The following is a 17,323-nucleotide window of genomic DNA, read 5'->3' as shown; positions in this document are numbered from 1 at the left end:
TATCTAGTCGGGAGTGGTGCTGACTGAAAACAGATGATTTGGAGCGATTCGCGCGCCATCTGTTGGTCATTCTAAGGACTTATTGAACTACCCTCGTACTTGTCACACCGGGATAAGTTTTTACAACAGTGACAAAAACTGTTATAAAAAATAAACTACTGAATATTTTGACTAGAAAATTCTTTTAGAACATATTAAAAGCTTGCTTTAAAAGATATTGTATTTTATATAGTTAAAACTTAATTTAAATATACAAAAAAATGAATTTTCAACTAGAAAAGATCCATTTTCAACTCAAAGTGAAAAGGTTAAATTTGCAGTTGAAAAAATTAATTCTCAACTAAACTAATAAATTTCCAACTGAAATGATGAATCCTCAACTGGAATAGTCTTTTTATACTTACCAAAAAAGTGAATTTTCCCATAAATACATGAATTAAAAGAAAATAGTTTAATTTTTAAATAAAAAATATCAATTTTCAACCAAATAGTTGTATTTTTATCCAAAAAAGATCAAATTTCAAGCAAAGTAAAATAGTTGATTTTACTGTTAAAAATGTAAATCTTAACAAAAAAAAATCGAATTGTCAGAAAAATAGTTACATTTTCTACTGAAATAATTAAACTTTTAGTTGGAAAATTTATTTTCAACAAAGTATGTAATTACATTTTTAAAAAGACCTAAATTTTTAATTGAAATGATGAATCTTACATTTTTTGAAATAATAATTTTCAACAAAAGAGTTTATTTTTCAACTAAGTAAATTTATTTCTGACCTAAAATATGGATTTTCAATTAAAAATTATGCTAATTTTAAGACAACACTTGAATTTTCAAACAAAAAAGAATACATTTTAAACAGTGAGATTAGCATTTAAAAAAAATCATTTTCCACAAAAAAAAGTTGATTAATCAAAAAAGTAGTTTTTAATATGTGAATTTGCAATGAAATAAAGTCGAAAAAATTGACTCCCGGTTCGCAAACATTTTTCACGGTCAATGAAATTTAAAAAATAGACAACTAAAGCTAAAAAATTTCCACTTGAGGAATAAAAACTGAGCTTTAAATGAAAGCACTCAAAGTGGAACTGTTAAATTTGAACTTTTAAAATTGGAATTTAAAAGTTTTTAACTACAAAATTTTGTATTCAAATGCTCAATCATTTACACGTATAAAATTGAAGGTACTAACATTTTTCAATATAAAAATATATAAATCCAAGTTATCATTTTCAATGTTTGAAATTTAAAAATCAATCAATGAACTTTAAATTTGTCAAAGTTATCTAATTTTAAGGAATTTTAAGCTAGAAACGTCAAATATTGAAAAATTAAAAAAAAATTTAACTGAAGACTTCTTAAATTAGAAATTAAATTATTTTCGTTTTAAATAGTTTAATCATCCTCGGAAAGCTTCAAAATTTTATTTTAAAATCTTGAGAAATCTAGAATTTATTTTAAATTTTAAATTATTTTGGAAATTTTTTCATAACTTCTAAATGTCCTAGGAAAATTAAAAATAATTTTTCATTTTGAAAAATTATTTTAAGAAAATATTTTAAAATTTTTTCAAAGATTTAAACAAAATTTCCAAAAAAGATTCTAAAAGATTTTAAGAAAGCTTTCTAAAATTTGATAATTTTTAATCTTTTTAAAACTCCTAAATATCTCTTAAAATTACTCGAATTCCTTCTGAAAATGTTCACTTGTAAGTTATGCATCAAAATTTTAAAATTTTCACTTACAAATTAAGCATTTTTCAAATACAATTAAATTTGTAACGTTCAAAGTTTAAAGGCTCTTCGAAATTTCTAACAATTCCAAGTTCCAAGTCCCGGTAAAAAAAATCCCAATTTCCCGGTTCAGCAGCCACCCTGCGATTTTTATACCTAAGAAAGAGGTGGATTTTTAAAAAATTTTCATTTTAGTTGAAAAATTCATTTTCAACAAAGAAGTTACATTTTTATAGATAAATTTTCAATTCAAAATTATTAATTTTCCAACGAAAAAAATTAATTTTTTACTTCTACTCTAAAAACTACTTGAAGAACTTTTTTTTCTAAAATGTGAATCCATAAAATTTAAAGTTTTTCAAATAATTTAAGTATGATTTAGAAAACTTCAAAGGATATATAAAATTTTAAAAAATATATTAATGGTGCCTCACGTAATTAATGGATGCTCCCTTAACAAGTAATAGATAATTCAAAAATTAATTTTATTTAAAAAATATTTCTTCGAACTATTATTACACAAGACCAGAATTTTGATAAAAAAGGAAAGAATAAAATAAAATGTCTGCTATACGCATTCTGTATTATCAATTACATCAATTTACTTTATTGGTATCACAAAATCGAAAAGCAGAAAAAATTAAGAAAATGCTTATGAGTTTGGATTTGCGTTAGGTCCACGACGACGGCCGTAAGTTTGAACGACATTCACGAATCTACGGTTGTACTGAATGCGCCTCTTCGCACGGCCAGTCTTCTTCTTGCTCTTCTCTTGTTTCTCAACCTGCAAAATAATTTTTTACCTTTCAATCTCCCAGCTCCTAATTACACAATTAAGCTTATTTTTAAACAAATAATTTCGAACTGAAGAATACAAATTTTTAACCGAGATGGAAAGTTATATTTAAAGTAAAAACAATTATTTAAACCCATAAGAAATTAATTTTATATTTGGAATTTTCACTAGTTTACGTTAATTTTTCTCTTTTTTATTTATATTATTTTGTAGCAAACTTATGAAAAATTAAGTCCATGTTGCCAACTCAATTTCACTTTAATTTGCGCATTTTTCTGGCACCGATACTTAACTGCAAATCAAAATTATTCAATCTTCAGCTTAGATCTAACAGTGCTATTTTCAGGTTGTCTGCTCAAGTTCTGAAAAAAACCTGATATTTTCAGGGTTTTTCGTGATAGTGTTTTTCGTCGCAAATTTGTATTTTTAATAAAGAAAAATTATATTTCAAAGATTCCCCATTTTTTTCAACTAAGAATATAATTTTCTACCAAAGAAGATTAATTGCAAACAAAATACATTTGTTACAAAATAGACTTTTAACCAAAAAAATTTCTTTTCCACTAAAATTTCATCCAAAATGTTGAATTTCCATGCAAAAAGATGAATTTCCTACAAAGTTGAATTTTAAACTGAAAATACAAATTATCAATAAAAAATATCATCTTTAATTATCTACCAAAAAGTCGAATTTTAAACAAAATGCATAATTTTATAACGAAAAAAGATACATTTTTAACCAAGAATAGAATATTTATATTTGAAGTCATAGAAATTATTTAAACCTTAAAGAACGAATTTTCAACAAAAAATGGAATAGTTATATTCTGAGTTTAAGAACTTAATTTTCAATAGAATGAAAATAATTTTCAACAAAAAATTCCATTTTTAACCGAATAGTTGATTTTTGTAACCAAAATTCTTGAATTTTCAACCAACGACAAATTTTGAACAAACCAGGCCAATTTTCAACCAAAAAGAATTGATTTTTAAGAAAATCAATTTTTAACCAAAAAAGTCAAATTTTAAATAAAATGCTTAAATTTAAAACTAAAAAAGATAAATTTTTAAATGAGAATAGAATATTTATATTTTAAGTTATAGAGATTATTTAAACCTTAAAAAAAAACAAATTTTCGACAAAAATCGAAGTTATATTTTGAGTTTAAAAATTTAATTTTGAACCAACAATTCCATTTTCAACAGAATAGTTGATTTTTTTACCAAAATAGTTGAATTTTCAGCCGAAAAACACAAATTTCGTAGAAAAAAAGTCGAATTTTTAACCAAAAGAATTCATTTTTAACAAAATCAATTTTCTAACAAAAATCAAATTTTAAATAAAATGCATAAATTTACTAAAGAAGATACATTTTTAAACGAGAATAGAATATTTATGTTTTAAATTATATAGATTATTTAAACCTTAAAAAATGAATTTGCGACAAAAAATTCCAGTTGTAACCGAATAGTTGATTTTTTTAAATCAAAATTCTTGAATTTTCAGCCAAAAAGAATTCCTTTTTAACAAAAATCAATTTTCTTCCAAAAAAAACGAATCTTAAACAAAATCCATACATTTTTAACTAAAAAAAAAAATAAATTTTTAAAGGAGAATAAAATATTTATATTTGAAGTCATAGAAATTATTTAAACCTTAAAGAACGAATTTTCAACAAAAAATGGAAGTTATATTTTAAGTTTAAAAACTTAATATTGAATAAAAAGAAAATAATTTTCAACAAAAAATTCCATTTTTAACCGAATAGTTGATTTTTGTAACCAAAATTCTTGAATTTTCAACCAACAGCAAATTTTGAACAAAACAGTCGAATTTTCAACCAAAAAGAATTCATTTCTAACAAAATCAATTTTTAACCAAAAAAATCAAATTTTAAATTAAATGCTTAAATTTAAAACTAAAAAAGATAAATTTTTAAACGAGAATAGAATATTTATATTTTAAGTTATAGAGATTATTTACACCTTAAAAAAAAAAGTTTTCGACAAAAAATAGAATAGTTAAATTTGCGTTTAAAAATTTAATTTTCAGTAAAAAGAATTTTTTTGACTAAGCTCGTTTTTAAACAGATCTTTTTCATTTATCATGTTTTGTAGCAAACTTATGAAAAATTAAGTCCATGTTGCCAACTCAATTTCACTTTAATTTGAGCATTTTTCTGGCACTGCTACTTAACTGCAGATCGAAATTATTCAATCTTCAGCGTAGATCTAACAGTGCTATTTTCAGTTTCTAATTCAAATTCTGGAAAAAATTGTTGACATCGAAATTAAGTGGAATAGTTGAATTTCAAACAAGAAGATTAATTTTCAACCAAGAAGATTAAATTTCGATAAAACACATTTTCAAAAAAAAGAGATGAATTTTCAACCAAATCATTTATTTTTCAACCAAAAACAATGCATCTTTAACAAAAGAGTTTTGACTAAAAAGATTAATATTCAACCAAAATTATGAATCCTTAATTGAAATGGTTGAATTTTCAAGAAAAACGCATTTTTAATTAAAAATGCGGAATCTGTAACTGGAACAGTTGAATTTTTCATTAAAAAAAAATGAATTTTCAAACAAGAATACTAGTTATCGACAAAAAAATAGATCAATTTTCAACCAAACATTGAATAGATAATTTTTTAGTAAAAAAATTTATTTTCAACCAAAAACAATGCATTTTTAACAAAAGAGTTTTAACTAAAAAGATGAATATTCAATCAAAATTATGAATCCTTAACTGAAATGGTTGAATTTTTAAGAAAAAGGAATTTTTAACTAAAAATAATGAATATGTATCTGGAACAGTTGAATTTTCAGCCAAAAAGATGAATTTTCAAACAATAATACTGGTTTTCCACCAAAAAAGATGACATTTGAACAAAATAGATAAATTTTCAGCCAAATAGTGAATAGATCATTTTTAAGTTGAAAAATGTTTTTTCAACGGAAAAACTCGAATTTTTAACAAAAGAGTTCTAACTAAAAACGACATTTCAAAAAAAAATTATATCAATTTTCAACCAAGGATTGAATTGATAAATTTGTTTTGTTTTAGTGAGTAGACATCCTGATTTAAAGATCAAATTACGCAATACAAATTAATTCTTTAAATTTTTAACCCGTCATTATTAAATTTCCGAATAATATTATTCTATAAAAATCATTGATGAAACATTCTTACCTTTGGGGTCTGTCCCTTTACTTTACCGGCACGAGCAAGAGATCCGTGCACCTTACCTAAAAAAATGTAGATGGTCTCAAGGTTAATTATTCATTTTTCCCAATCAATTCAAAAGAGTTCAAAATATTTGAATAATTTTAAACACTTAAAAGATAAGAAGATTTTTCTGCATTTTGAAAACATTTTTGATTTTTAAGAGGAACTTTTTTTAATTCCCTTACACTAAATCAGAATTCTTTACGGAAATTTCCTTTTCCAAGCCACAATTACATTTATTTCCAAATTCTTTATTACAAATCTGAAATATAGTAACTCCCTTTTTCAACAATTCCAGAAAAGACGAATTTTCAACTAACATGTATAATTTTCCAACCAAAACTTGAACAATTACTTGAAAAAAATTATTTTTAACAAAAGAGTTTAATTTTCAACCGAATAATTTTATTTTCAGCCTAGAACATGAATATTCAACAAAAATGATAAATATTTAACTGGAGTACTTGATTTTTCAACCAAAAATAAGAATTATTAAATAATACGATTAATTTTCAAAAACAATAATTTTCTACACAAAAAAGTTGATTCTTTAACAAAATACGTACATTTTTAACGAAATATGTAGTTGAATTCTGAATTTAAAAAAACCAATTGTCATCGAAGTTGCTGAATTTTTAAATAGAAAAGATTAAAGATCAATAAAAAAATGGTACCGTTAAATTTTCAGCTGAAGAAATTAATACTCAACCAAATTGATGAATCTTTAACTGCAATAGTTGAATTTTATGCTATAATGATTAATTCCTTTTAAAAGGGGGGGGGGGGTTCACAAAGTACATACATTTTGAAACAAATAGTTGAATTTTCACAAAAAAAAAAAAAATGAATTGATTTTCAAGAAAACATTTTTAGTATTTTTAGGCAAAAATGAATTTCAAAATAAAATGATAAATCTTTAACCAACAAAATTAACTTTTAACCAAGTATTTGAATTTTTAACTCAAAAAAGATTAATTCGTAACGAACAATGTAAAGGAAATTTCTATTATAATTTAGAAATATTTCTTCTTCGAAATACTACTTATATTCTAAAAAATGTTTAAAGCACTTTCTTTAGCTAAAATTTAGCGAATTCGGACATAGAAAAGGGATTGATTTAAATTCTTTTCTTCTAAATTCGAATGATTATTCTTTAAAACATCCCATCCCATGTCAAACAATCCCTATTCCAAGTAAAAATTTAATAAATAAATATTTAAATACGCAACATTTTTTTTAAGGTCCATTTTATCATTAACGGGTCGCCATCATGATATTAAAAATAATTCCAACTCTGATCATCTTCTTGTAACACTACAACAAAACTGTATTTTTAAATCCTTGAAATTGAAAATGTCTTGAAAATGAAAGTCCCAAAATGGATAATTTTTAAATAAAGGATTTTCCAATCACGCATTGTAAACTGAATGATTTCACAATTGAAAAAATTAACAGTTTAATTCAACATTTAAAAAAATGTGAAATCAAATCTATGTTATATTACATTATGCAATGTGTCTTCATTAAAATTTTCTTCCAAAAGATAGTAAAATTCCCGGTCAAAAAATAAATTCACTGCCCTTTCCCGGGTTTTCCTGGTCTCAAAAAATTCCCAGTTTCCCGGTCGTTTTTGTCAAAGAAAAATTTTCCCGGTTTTAAACTTCGAAAATTGAAGCTTAAAATTTGTTTCATTCAAGAATTTTGTATTCAAATGCTCAATAATTTTCACGTATAATATTTAAGCTTTAGTTCATTTCGAAAAATTCCTTGTTTAAATCCAAAATTTTTATTCTTTTCGATAATTTTCCATTTCAACTAATTGTAAGAATTAAAACTTTCTAGAAAAATTCCCTGTTCGAATTCATAATTTGATTTTTTCGAAAATATCTCGTTTTAACACACAACAATTGTTTTGTTGAAAAAAATCAATTTTCCATTGAGAATTGTTATTCTCCTGGATAAACTCCATTTCCAACTCAGAATTTATTGAAAATTCCTCATTCAAATCCGGAATTTTAATACTTTTCGAAAATTTTTCGTTGCCAAAAAAGAATTCGATTTTTTGTAAAATTTCCTGTTCCAATTTATAATTTTATTTTTTTCCAAAATATCCCTTTTCAACTGAGAATTATAATTCAGTTAAATAAAAAATTCCCTGTTCCAGTTCGGAATTTATTTAAATTTTAACATTTCCTTTTCCAAGAAGAATTATAATTCTTTTGGATAAATGCCAGTTTCAATTCAGAATTGGTTAAAATTTGGAAATTCTTTGCTTCAATTCAGAATTATAATTCGTTGGAAAAATTTACTGTTCCACTTCAAAATTTTGTTCCTTTTCGAAAATTTCCAGTACTAGCTCGGAATTTGTTAAAATATGAAATTCCCGGTTATTATTCTGAATAAATTCTAGTTCCAACTATAAATTTGTAAAAGATTGAAAGTTCTCTGTTTAAATTAAAGTTAAATTATTTTTATTTGAAATAGTTTAAAAACCCTTAAAATGCTTCGAAATTTTATTTCAAGATCTTGAAATATCTACATGTTGTTTCGAATTTTTTCAAATTCAAAAATATTATTAAAACTTTTTCAAACTTCTAAATATCTTTTTAAATTATTCGATATTCAAATAATTTAAAAAAAAATCATTTTCAATTTTCCTAGCAATCTTAAAAAATGTTATTATTAAAAAGCTTTTAAATATTTGTAAAGAAATTTTGGTAAGAATGGCCGGACTTTATTTTATTTTAAATCATTAAATCATTTTAAATCATTACAAATCTTTAATTAAGTTTGAATTTTTCAAAACCTCTAAATATTTCATCTTACTCGATTTTTTCTAAGAATAATAGGTGTTCAATTGTTATTTATACATCAAAATTTAAGAAGTTGACTTACAAATTAAATTTCTTCAAACAGAAAATTGTAATTTTCAAAGTTTAGTCTTTTTATTCCGTTTTGAGTATTTTATTTATAATTACTGATTTTAAATGTACAGTCAGATATTTCTAAATATTAAGTTATTATTCTTTTTTTTAATTGCAAAATTTGAAATTACGCGGTTTAAAAATGGAATATTTTAGGCTGAAATTTAATAAAAGCCTTTAATTATAAATAAATTATCAAAAATCTTCGATTTTAAACGCTTCTAATTTTTAATTACTCAAGTCTTTAAAATTGCATTTTGTAATTCTTTTAATTCAAATACGCATTCTAAACAGAATGATATTATAATTAAACAAGATCACAATTGAACTAATTATTTCAAAAACGCTTGATCTCTAAATAGAACGGATTTTTTTGTTCTAAAAAACTCCCAGTCAAAATATAAATTCACGGTCATTTCCCGGGTTTTCCCGGTCTCATTAAATTCCCGGTCATTTTCCGGATTTCCCGGTCAGGTAGAAGCCCTAATAATTATTTTTTAAAATATATTTTTTATTTACCTCCGAGAAGTGGGATGTTAAAGTCAATTGTGTTTGACTGGAAATCGCTAACGACAACATCGTCAGTCAAGACAGTTCCAGCACAGGAAATGTAGATATCTCCTGATTCTACATTCGCGAAGGCTAAGATTCTTGCCTATGAATCAAACAAAAAAAGTTATCCATAAAAATAGGTACACTTTCTATTGAAAAAAATAAGCTCCAAATAGAAATGACTTATATTTTTGTCGCAAATCTATGAAAAGACGAAAATTAAGTTACAATTCCATCTCCCTGAGACTTGCTTTTTAATTTGGCATTACTGCTCGTGCTGTCGATGGATTAATTACCTTCGCCAGGTTATCATGTAATGCCACTTTCATTACTCAGATCAAAAGTGAAATAATTCACTAGATTTTCATTTTATCCCTTAAACGGTACACCCCAACCGAGCACACGTAAACGGTACACTGGTGCGAATTGGTTTGTTTGCAATGTTAATAATAAATATTTAATATATTGAACATATAATAAACAACTAGCCTATATTACGCATATTTAACATATATATTTAATATATATGGGGATAATCCGCTGCAGCTGTGTTTGCGTAAATCCCAACAAAATGAAAAAACTTCGGGTGCGAATTCGCACCAGTGTACCGTTTGAGGGTTAAAAGCATTAAATTTTCAGTACATTCGGCATTATCAACTTATTTGTAAGTCAATAGTTTAAATTTTAAAAAGATCATTCTATTTGCTAAAATAATTCATTTTTAATAAATTTAAAGCTCGTGTCGGCTAGAAGCCCCCCCCCCCCCTTACGTACAACAAAACACTTGAATCTTTAAACGAAAAGTTATCAGTCTTCAACCAAAAACGGAATAGTTAAATTAACATTTAAAACATTAATTTCCAATAAAAAAAAAGATGTTTTATATGAAACAGTTGAATTTTCTACTAAATTGTTTGATTTGTTAAGCCAAAAAACGAATTGTCTACAGAACAGATAAGTTTCAACACCAAAAACCTACATTTTTAAGAAACAGATGATTTTCCAACTAAATAGATCAATTTTCAATTAATTGGAATTAATTTTCAAGAAGAAAAAAAAACGAATTCAACTTTATACAAAGAATTAGCATTTTCAACCAAAAGAAATGAATTTTTAACAAAAAATTTATTAGTTAATAATTAATTTTCAAACAATAAGTTGCATTTTTAAACAAAACTTGTATTTTCTAGTAAAAAAGATGAACTTTAAAAAAAACATAAATTTTTAACTAAACGGTTAAATTTAAAACCAAGAGAATTAATTTTCTATTTAAAAAACCAAATGTTTAAGAAAACCAAATAGTTGAATTACTAAGTAAGAAAGACCCATCAAACAAAAATATAAGCAATTTATATTTAAAAACTTAATTTTCAACAATAAAAAAAACCGAGTTCTATATAACAGTTGAATTTTTTACTGATTTTTTTAATCTTTCAATCAAAAAGATGAATTTTCTAGAAGACAGTTGAATTTTGAGCCCGAAAAAATAATTTTTCAACTAAATAGTTAAATTTTCAGTTTCAAATAGTTGAATTACCATCTAAAAATATACATTTTTAACCAAAAATGAAAGTTATATTTTAACTTTAAAAAATTATTTCTAAAAAAACAAACAATTTTCAACAAAACAGCTCAATTTTTAACCGAAGAAACAAATTTTTAACGTTTTTTTTTACCAAATTATTGAATTTTATACAAAATGATCAAACTTTGAACTGAATAGTAACATTTCCAATTGAAAAGATGAATTTTAAAACGGAATTTTAATAGTCGACTTTTCAACCGAAAGGAATAAACTTTCAACCAAAAATAACATGAAGTTCATTTTTGTTAAAAAACTGGAAATTTTGCTTAAAATTTCTTAATTGTTAAACTTGTAGACTAGGCTTACTTTCAAATGAGAGAAGATTATAATTTACTTTAACTTTAAACTTCAAGAACATTTATTTTGAAGACTTTAAATTTGAGAATTAAAAATTTTAATCACAATTTCTTAATTCTTCAATAACTGAATGTGAAATAATTCGATTTTAAAGGTTTAAAACTGAAGAATATCCAACTTTTAAGGCTTGAAATGTAAAAATAAATAAAACTTTGAATACGGATTCACGCAATCAGATTTTTTTAATTTTAAACGCTATTATTTGTTAATTTTCCAATTATAAAGCTTTAATCCGAAATTATTTCTTTTTTAATGTTCTTAATTCTGTGAAAAACGGGAAAAAGTAAATAAGTCGCATTTTTCTTTAAAGTCGCAAAAAATTGCATTTTTAAAAAAATCCATACGATCCGAGCACAAAATGTAAAATAATATTATTTGTTATTTTAGAAATTATATTGCAGCCTTAAATATAAATACAAGTTTTAAATTTAAAAAAAAATTTTTAAATCTTTTCAATGTGAAGAAATTACATTTTCAAAAATACAAATCAAAGGTTCAAATTTGAAATTAATTGCTCTGGCATAGGGTAAATAATAAAAAGGAGAAAAATGAAGTAGAACGAAAGACTTTAAAAATATGCATCCATGACATACTGGATTTATTTGTTCATAATTTATAAATTTGTCGCAAATCTATGAAAAGACGAAAATTAAATTACAATTCCATCTCCCTGAGACTTGCTTTTTAATTTGGCATTACTGCTCGTGCTGTCGATGGATTAATTACCTTCGCCAGGTTATCATGTAATGCCATTTTCTTATCTCAAAAAATTTGAAATAATTAACTAGATTTATATTTTATAAATCATAAATATTAAATCCAGACTGACTTAAATTTTTTCGACTTATCTATAAAATAATACTTTTATTCAATTTAAAAATGTATGAATATAAAATATTATTTTCGACTTTAGCGACTTTATTTTAGCCCTAAAAATAAATATAAGATTCAAATTTTTAAAATGCTTATTTAACTACGAAATTCTTGTAAATTAATTAAAAGAATCTAATCATCGAATTTGAATGGAAACCAGAATAATTGGTCGTTGAATTTTTTTTTTTTTTAAGGAATTTCGTAGTTAAATTTAAATTTTAGATGATAAATATGAATTAAAACTTTGAATTATTCTCAATTTAATTTCTTCAATTTTTAAATGCCTATTTCAAAATCTTTTTCATGTGAAGCAATTCAATTTAAACGCTGTTAAGATAGTTATGCAAAAATCAGGACTTTGGAAAAAATAGATTTCGATTATTTAAGAATTGAATTGATATTAAGTCATGTCTTATGAATAAAAAAGATTTTTGATTAAAAAAGTATAAAATTTGGATAAAATACTAATTTGAACTGTTTTTGTAATTCAATTGTCTCCATTGTCACTATTCATTCTTTTTTTTTTAATGATTGAATTTTAATCAATCGCGGCATATTTTTTCGAAAAAAATATTCCCTACAATTTTACTCTCTTAAAAAATAAGAGATCTTCAAATATAGTTATTAATTTTTTAAAACGGTCACTTAAAATCAAACTTTTTTAACGATTTCAGCTACAGAAAAATTTATATTCAAAATTTGAATCAGTAAAATTGTATTGAATTTTTTTCTCGAAAAAAAAAAGAAATCATATCATTTATTTAAATTCATCCATTTTTCAAAAAAATGATAAGCGAAAGAGATAAAATATTAACCGCCAAAAAAATTGTTATAATAATTTTAACATTTTTCCATTAAAAATAAGATTTTTCACTTGAAATTGAATGAGCAATAATAATATTCGGATTCTTAAAATTATAGAAAAACTTTTTTTTCAAAGATTTGATTTTTTTGAAATCTATGAAAAGACGAAAATTAAATTAAAATTCCATCTCCCTGAGGCTTGCTTTTTAACTTGGCATTATTGCTCTTGCTGTCGATGGATTAATTACCTTCGCCAGGTTATCATGTAATGCCACTTTCATTACTCAGATAACATTTTAAATAGTTAACTAGATTTATATTTTATAAATATTAAATCTAGGTCTCCTTCAGCATTGTCAACTTATCTACAAATCAATACTTTCAATTTAAAAATATATCAATCCATTCGCTAAAATGATGCACTTTTAATCAATGTAAAATATGTAATATTATTTTAGATTTTAAAAACTTTATTATAGCCTTAACAAGAATTACAAGACTCAAATTTAAAAAAAAACGATTATTTTGAAAGACTTTTTAAGTGGATTAACTCAATTTTAAGCACTCTACATTTGAGAAATTTTCTAATTTATAAAGTTTATTCAAATAAAAGGCTCAAATTTGAAATTATTATATATTATATAATTCACCAGATTTATATTTTATAAATATTATATTCAGGCTACCTTCAGCATTGTCAACTTATCTACAAATCAATACTTTTAGTTTTAAAATAAATCAATCTATTCGCTAAAATTATTAACTTTTAATCAATATAAAATAATATTACTCTATATTTAAAAAAATATATTCCAGCCCTAAAAATTAATACAATTTTACAATGCTTATTTTTAAATATTTTCAACATGAAGTAATACAATTTTAATGCACTGTGCACTTTAAAAAAATTCTAATTTCTAATACTAAAATCAAAGGCTCAAATTTGAAATTATTTGCAATTGCAACAAATATGAAAAAAAGAAAAAGGGGAAAATTGAAGAGGAAGACTTTAAAAAATGTATCGATAATCTGAATTTATATTCTCATTAATTTGCTCATTCGTCGCAAATGTACGAAAAGACAAAAATTAAGTTGATTAATCAAAGTCTTTGTCGCAAATCTATGAAAAGATGAAAATTAAATAAAAATTTTATCTCCCTGAGACTTGCTTTTTAATGTATCATTACTGCTCGTGCTGTCGATGGATTAAATACCTTCGCCAGGTTATCACGTAATGCAACTTTTACCAAGTCGACGAAACGAATAAAATTTTAATTGCAAACTCAATACAGTTTTTGATCAATGTTTTATATTTTAATCAATAAAATGTATTAAGAATAGAATCTTTATTACTTTATGTTTATCAGGGTTGCTACAAAATCCAAATTTCGAAAATCCCAGACTTTCCTTGCCAATTTTTCATTTTCCTTGAACGCTCTAAATTTTACTTTAAGGTAGAAAAATAACCACACAGATCAATAATGTTAATGCAATAAAATAGTGTGTTTGAAATAAATTTTATAGGAATTTGACCACAAATTATGTTAGAAATACATAATATACATTAATTTTCAACCAAAAAGTTGAGTTTTTAACTCAAAAAGTTATTTTTAATCCAAAATAGAGGAATTAAATTTTTAGCCAAAACAATTTTTAAATAAGAAAAAAGGAAATTTCATAGTTGATATTTCCACCGAAAATATTTTTATTTTCTATGCAAATTCGATCTATTCTACCCAAAATAATGAACCTTCAATTAAGAAATTTATTTTTAAGAAAGTAGTTGAATTTGCAACAAAAAATAATAAACTTTCAAACTAAAAAAGATAAATTTTCATCAAAAAATAAAATAGTTAAATTTTCGTTAGAAAAATAAAATTGTCAACAAAAAACGAATATTATACGAAAAAAAAATAAATTTCAAACAATACAGTTTAATTTTCTTCCAAACAAGACAAATTTGTAACAAATTATATGAATTTTTTAATAAAAAATATGAATTTCGAAACAGAAATGTAATGGTTATATTTTCAGCTAATTTTTTTTACTTTAATAAAATTTAATTCATTGACAAAAAGTTGAAAAAATTTAACATTTTAGTTGAATATTAAAGTAAAAAAAAGAGATAAATTTTCAACCAAAAATACATGAACTTTCAACTACAAAAAATACATAAATTTTTATCTGAAAAAGATCAATTTAAAAAAAAATTGAATAGTTACATTTTTACTTTAAAAATTAATTTTCAGCCAAAAAAAAGTTATCAACAAATTAATTAAACTTTCAAGCAAACGAATGATTTTTGTTGAGTAAAATGATAAATATTCAACAAAAAAATTAATTTTTAGAAAATTAGTTGAATTTGCAACCAAAAATAATGAATTTTTGAATTTTCTTCCAAAAAAGGCAAGTTTTTAACAAAATATATGAATTTTTAACTAAAAAATATAAATTTTGAAACAAAAATGGAATGGCTAGATTTTGAATTTTTTTTTTTAATTAAAAAAATAATTATATTTTAATATTCATTTTAAAAAAGTTCAACAAAATTTAACATTATTTTTGAATATTCAAATAAAACAAAGAGATAAATTTTCAACCGAAAACGCCTTCTTTAAACTAAAATGACAAATATTTAACCAAAAAAATCAATACTTAGAAAGGTAGTTGAATTTTCAACTAAAAAAGAAAAAAGGAATTTTCAACCGAAAGTACAAACAAAATAATTTTTAACAAAAAATAGAATAATTAAATTTTCAGTAAAAAAAGAATGAATTTTCAGCCAAGATTAAATTTCTCAGAAAGATAAATTTTCCGCAAAACATGAAATAAATTAAACTTTTCCGTTGAAATTAATTTTAAACTAAAAATATTAGGTTTCAACAAATAAGATTATTTTTCTACCAAGAAATATGAATTTTCAACAAAACAGTTTAATTTTAGGGAAAAAAAAATTTTTTATCTAATATTATTAATTTTCTACCAAAAAATACATGTTTTAAAACGGAATACATCAATTTTCACATAAAAATAATAAATTTTCCAACAAAAATTGAATAGTTACATTTTGACTTTAAAATTAATTTTCCGCAAAAAAACCAGTTATCAACAAAATAATTAAATTTTCAAGCAAACGAATGAGTTTTGTAAACTAAAATGATAAAAACCAAAAAATATGTACAAGTTTTCAAACGACATACATGAATTTTCAACCAAAAGATACTTAAAAAAAAACAATTTAACACGATATTTCTTTTTTCAACCAAAAACATTTCTTTACAACCAAGAAGATTATTTCACAAATGAGATGATTTTTCTATCGAAAAAATAAATTTCCAACCAAAAAAAAAATATTCAACCTACAAAATAAATTATTAAACAAAAATAGAACAGACGAATTTTCAACAAAAACTTAATCTTCAACCAAGTAAAATAAATTTACAACGCAATAGTTAAATTTCTAAGTAAACAGGTGAATTTTTAACCCAGAAAATTAAATTACTACCAAAAAAAATTTCCACAAAAAATGGAATAGTTAAATTTGCAGTCAAAAAAATTAATTTTGAACTAAATTGATGAATCTTCATCCCATAAAATTAATTTTCAATCAAATGTAATTTTCAAACAAAAAATATGCAATTTCTATAAAAACATATGAATTTTCTACCCAAAAACAGAATAATTTCCACTTTTGATCGCAAGTAAATAAAATCGAGAAAATGTCATTTTCCAACTAGACGACTGGAACATAACCTCAAAAATTATAATAAAACTCTGACATACCTTGATCTGTCCAACGGTTTCATTATCTTCGCACTCGATAACGCGAGTTTCATCTCCACGAATGTGCAGCTGCATGATTGCACCTTTCTGCAACGATAATTAAACAAAAATGTAGGAAAACCGCAAAAAGCTAGCCTCACATATCCCACGTTGTGACTGTCACGTGCAGTAGACAAACAAGAAAGTTGCAATTTTAGAATACTTTTTTACTCATAAAAACACATATTTTATAGCCGTAAACTTTTAATTTTATTTTTTTCCTTTCGTTTATGATTTGGAAGCAAGAAAACTATAATTTTTATCCTCAAAATCAAAAATCACTCACCTCGAATCTCACGATTGGAACGTAAAGACGTGTAAAGGAGGAAACCGGAAAGACGACATCTTGAATCAACTAAATTACTGCTATGGTCAAGTACGTATTTATATTTAAATTTTACTAGTATCGTAATTTCATAACGTCAATTCCAATTTTCAACTCTAATTTACAACCGAATTGTTGAATTTTCATCTAAAAAGGACCAATGTTAATCAAAAAATGGAATTGTTGAATTTTCACCTAAAATTATTTTAAAAAAACGGATTTTCATCAAAATAATTATATTTTCAACTAGATAAATTAATTTTAAACTAAAATGATGAATCTTAATGCAAAAAAATGCATTTTTAAAAAAATAATTTC

General features: G+C 23.6%; 1 protein-coding gene across 1 annotated transcript; it reads right to left on the bottom strand.

Annotated features, from left to right (window-relative positions):
- Window positions 1-2,298: 2,298 nt before the first annotated feature.
- LOC117175076 lies at window positions 2,299-17,060 on the bottom strand. Its single transcript, XM_033364619.1, has 5 exons — window positions 16,967-17,060; window positions 16,642-16,728; window positions 9,207-9,342; window positions 5,728-5,783; window positions 2,299-2,518 (listed from the first exon to the last, which is right to left on the bottom strand). Exons 2-5 carry the CDS (start codon window positions 16,714-16,716, stop codon window positions 2,387-2,389), a joined length of 399 nt encoding a protein of 132 aa, XP_033220510.1. The 5' UTR covers window positions 16,717-16,728; window positions 16,967-17,060; the 3' UTR covers window positions 2,299-2,386.
- Window positions 17,061-17,323: the final 263 nt, after the last annotated feature.

Source organism: Belonocnema kinseyi, chromosome 6, assembly GCF_010883055.1.
Source record: "Belonocnema kinseyi isolate 2016_QV_RU_SX_M_011 chromosome 6, B_treatae_v1, whole genome shotgun sequence".
In the NCBI taxonomy this organism is placed as follows: Eukaryota; Metazoa; Arthropoda; class Insecta; order Hymenoptera; family Cynipidae; genus Belonocnema; species Belonocnema kinseyi.
The sequence above is the reverse complement of the archived record's forward strand: the minus strand, read 5'-3'. Positions and strand labels throughout refer to the sequence as shown.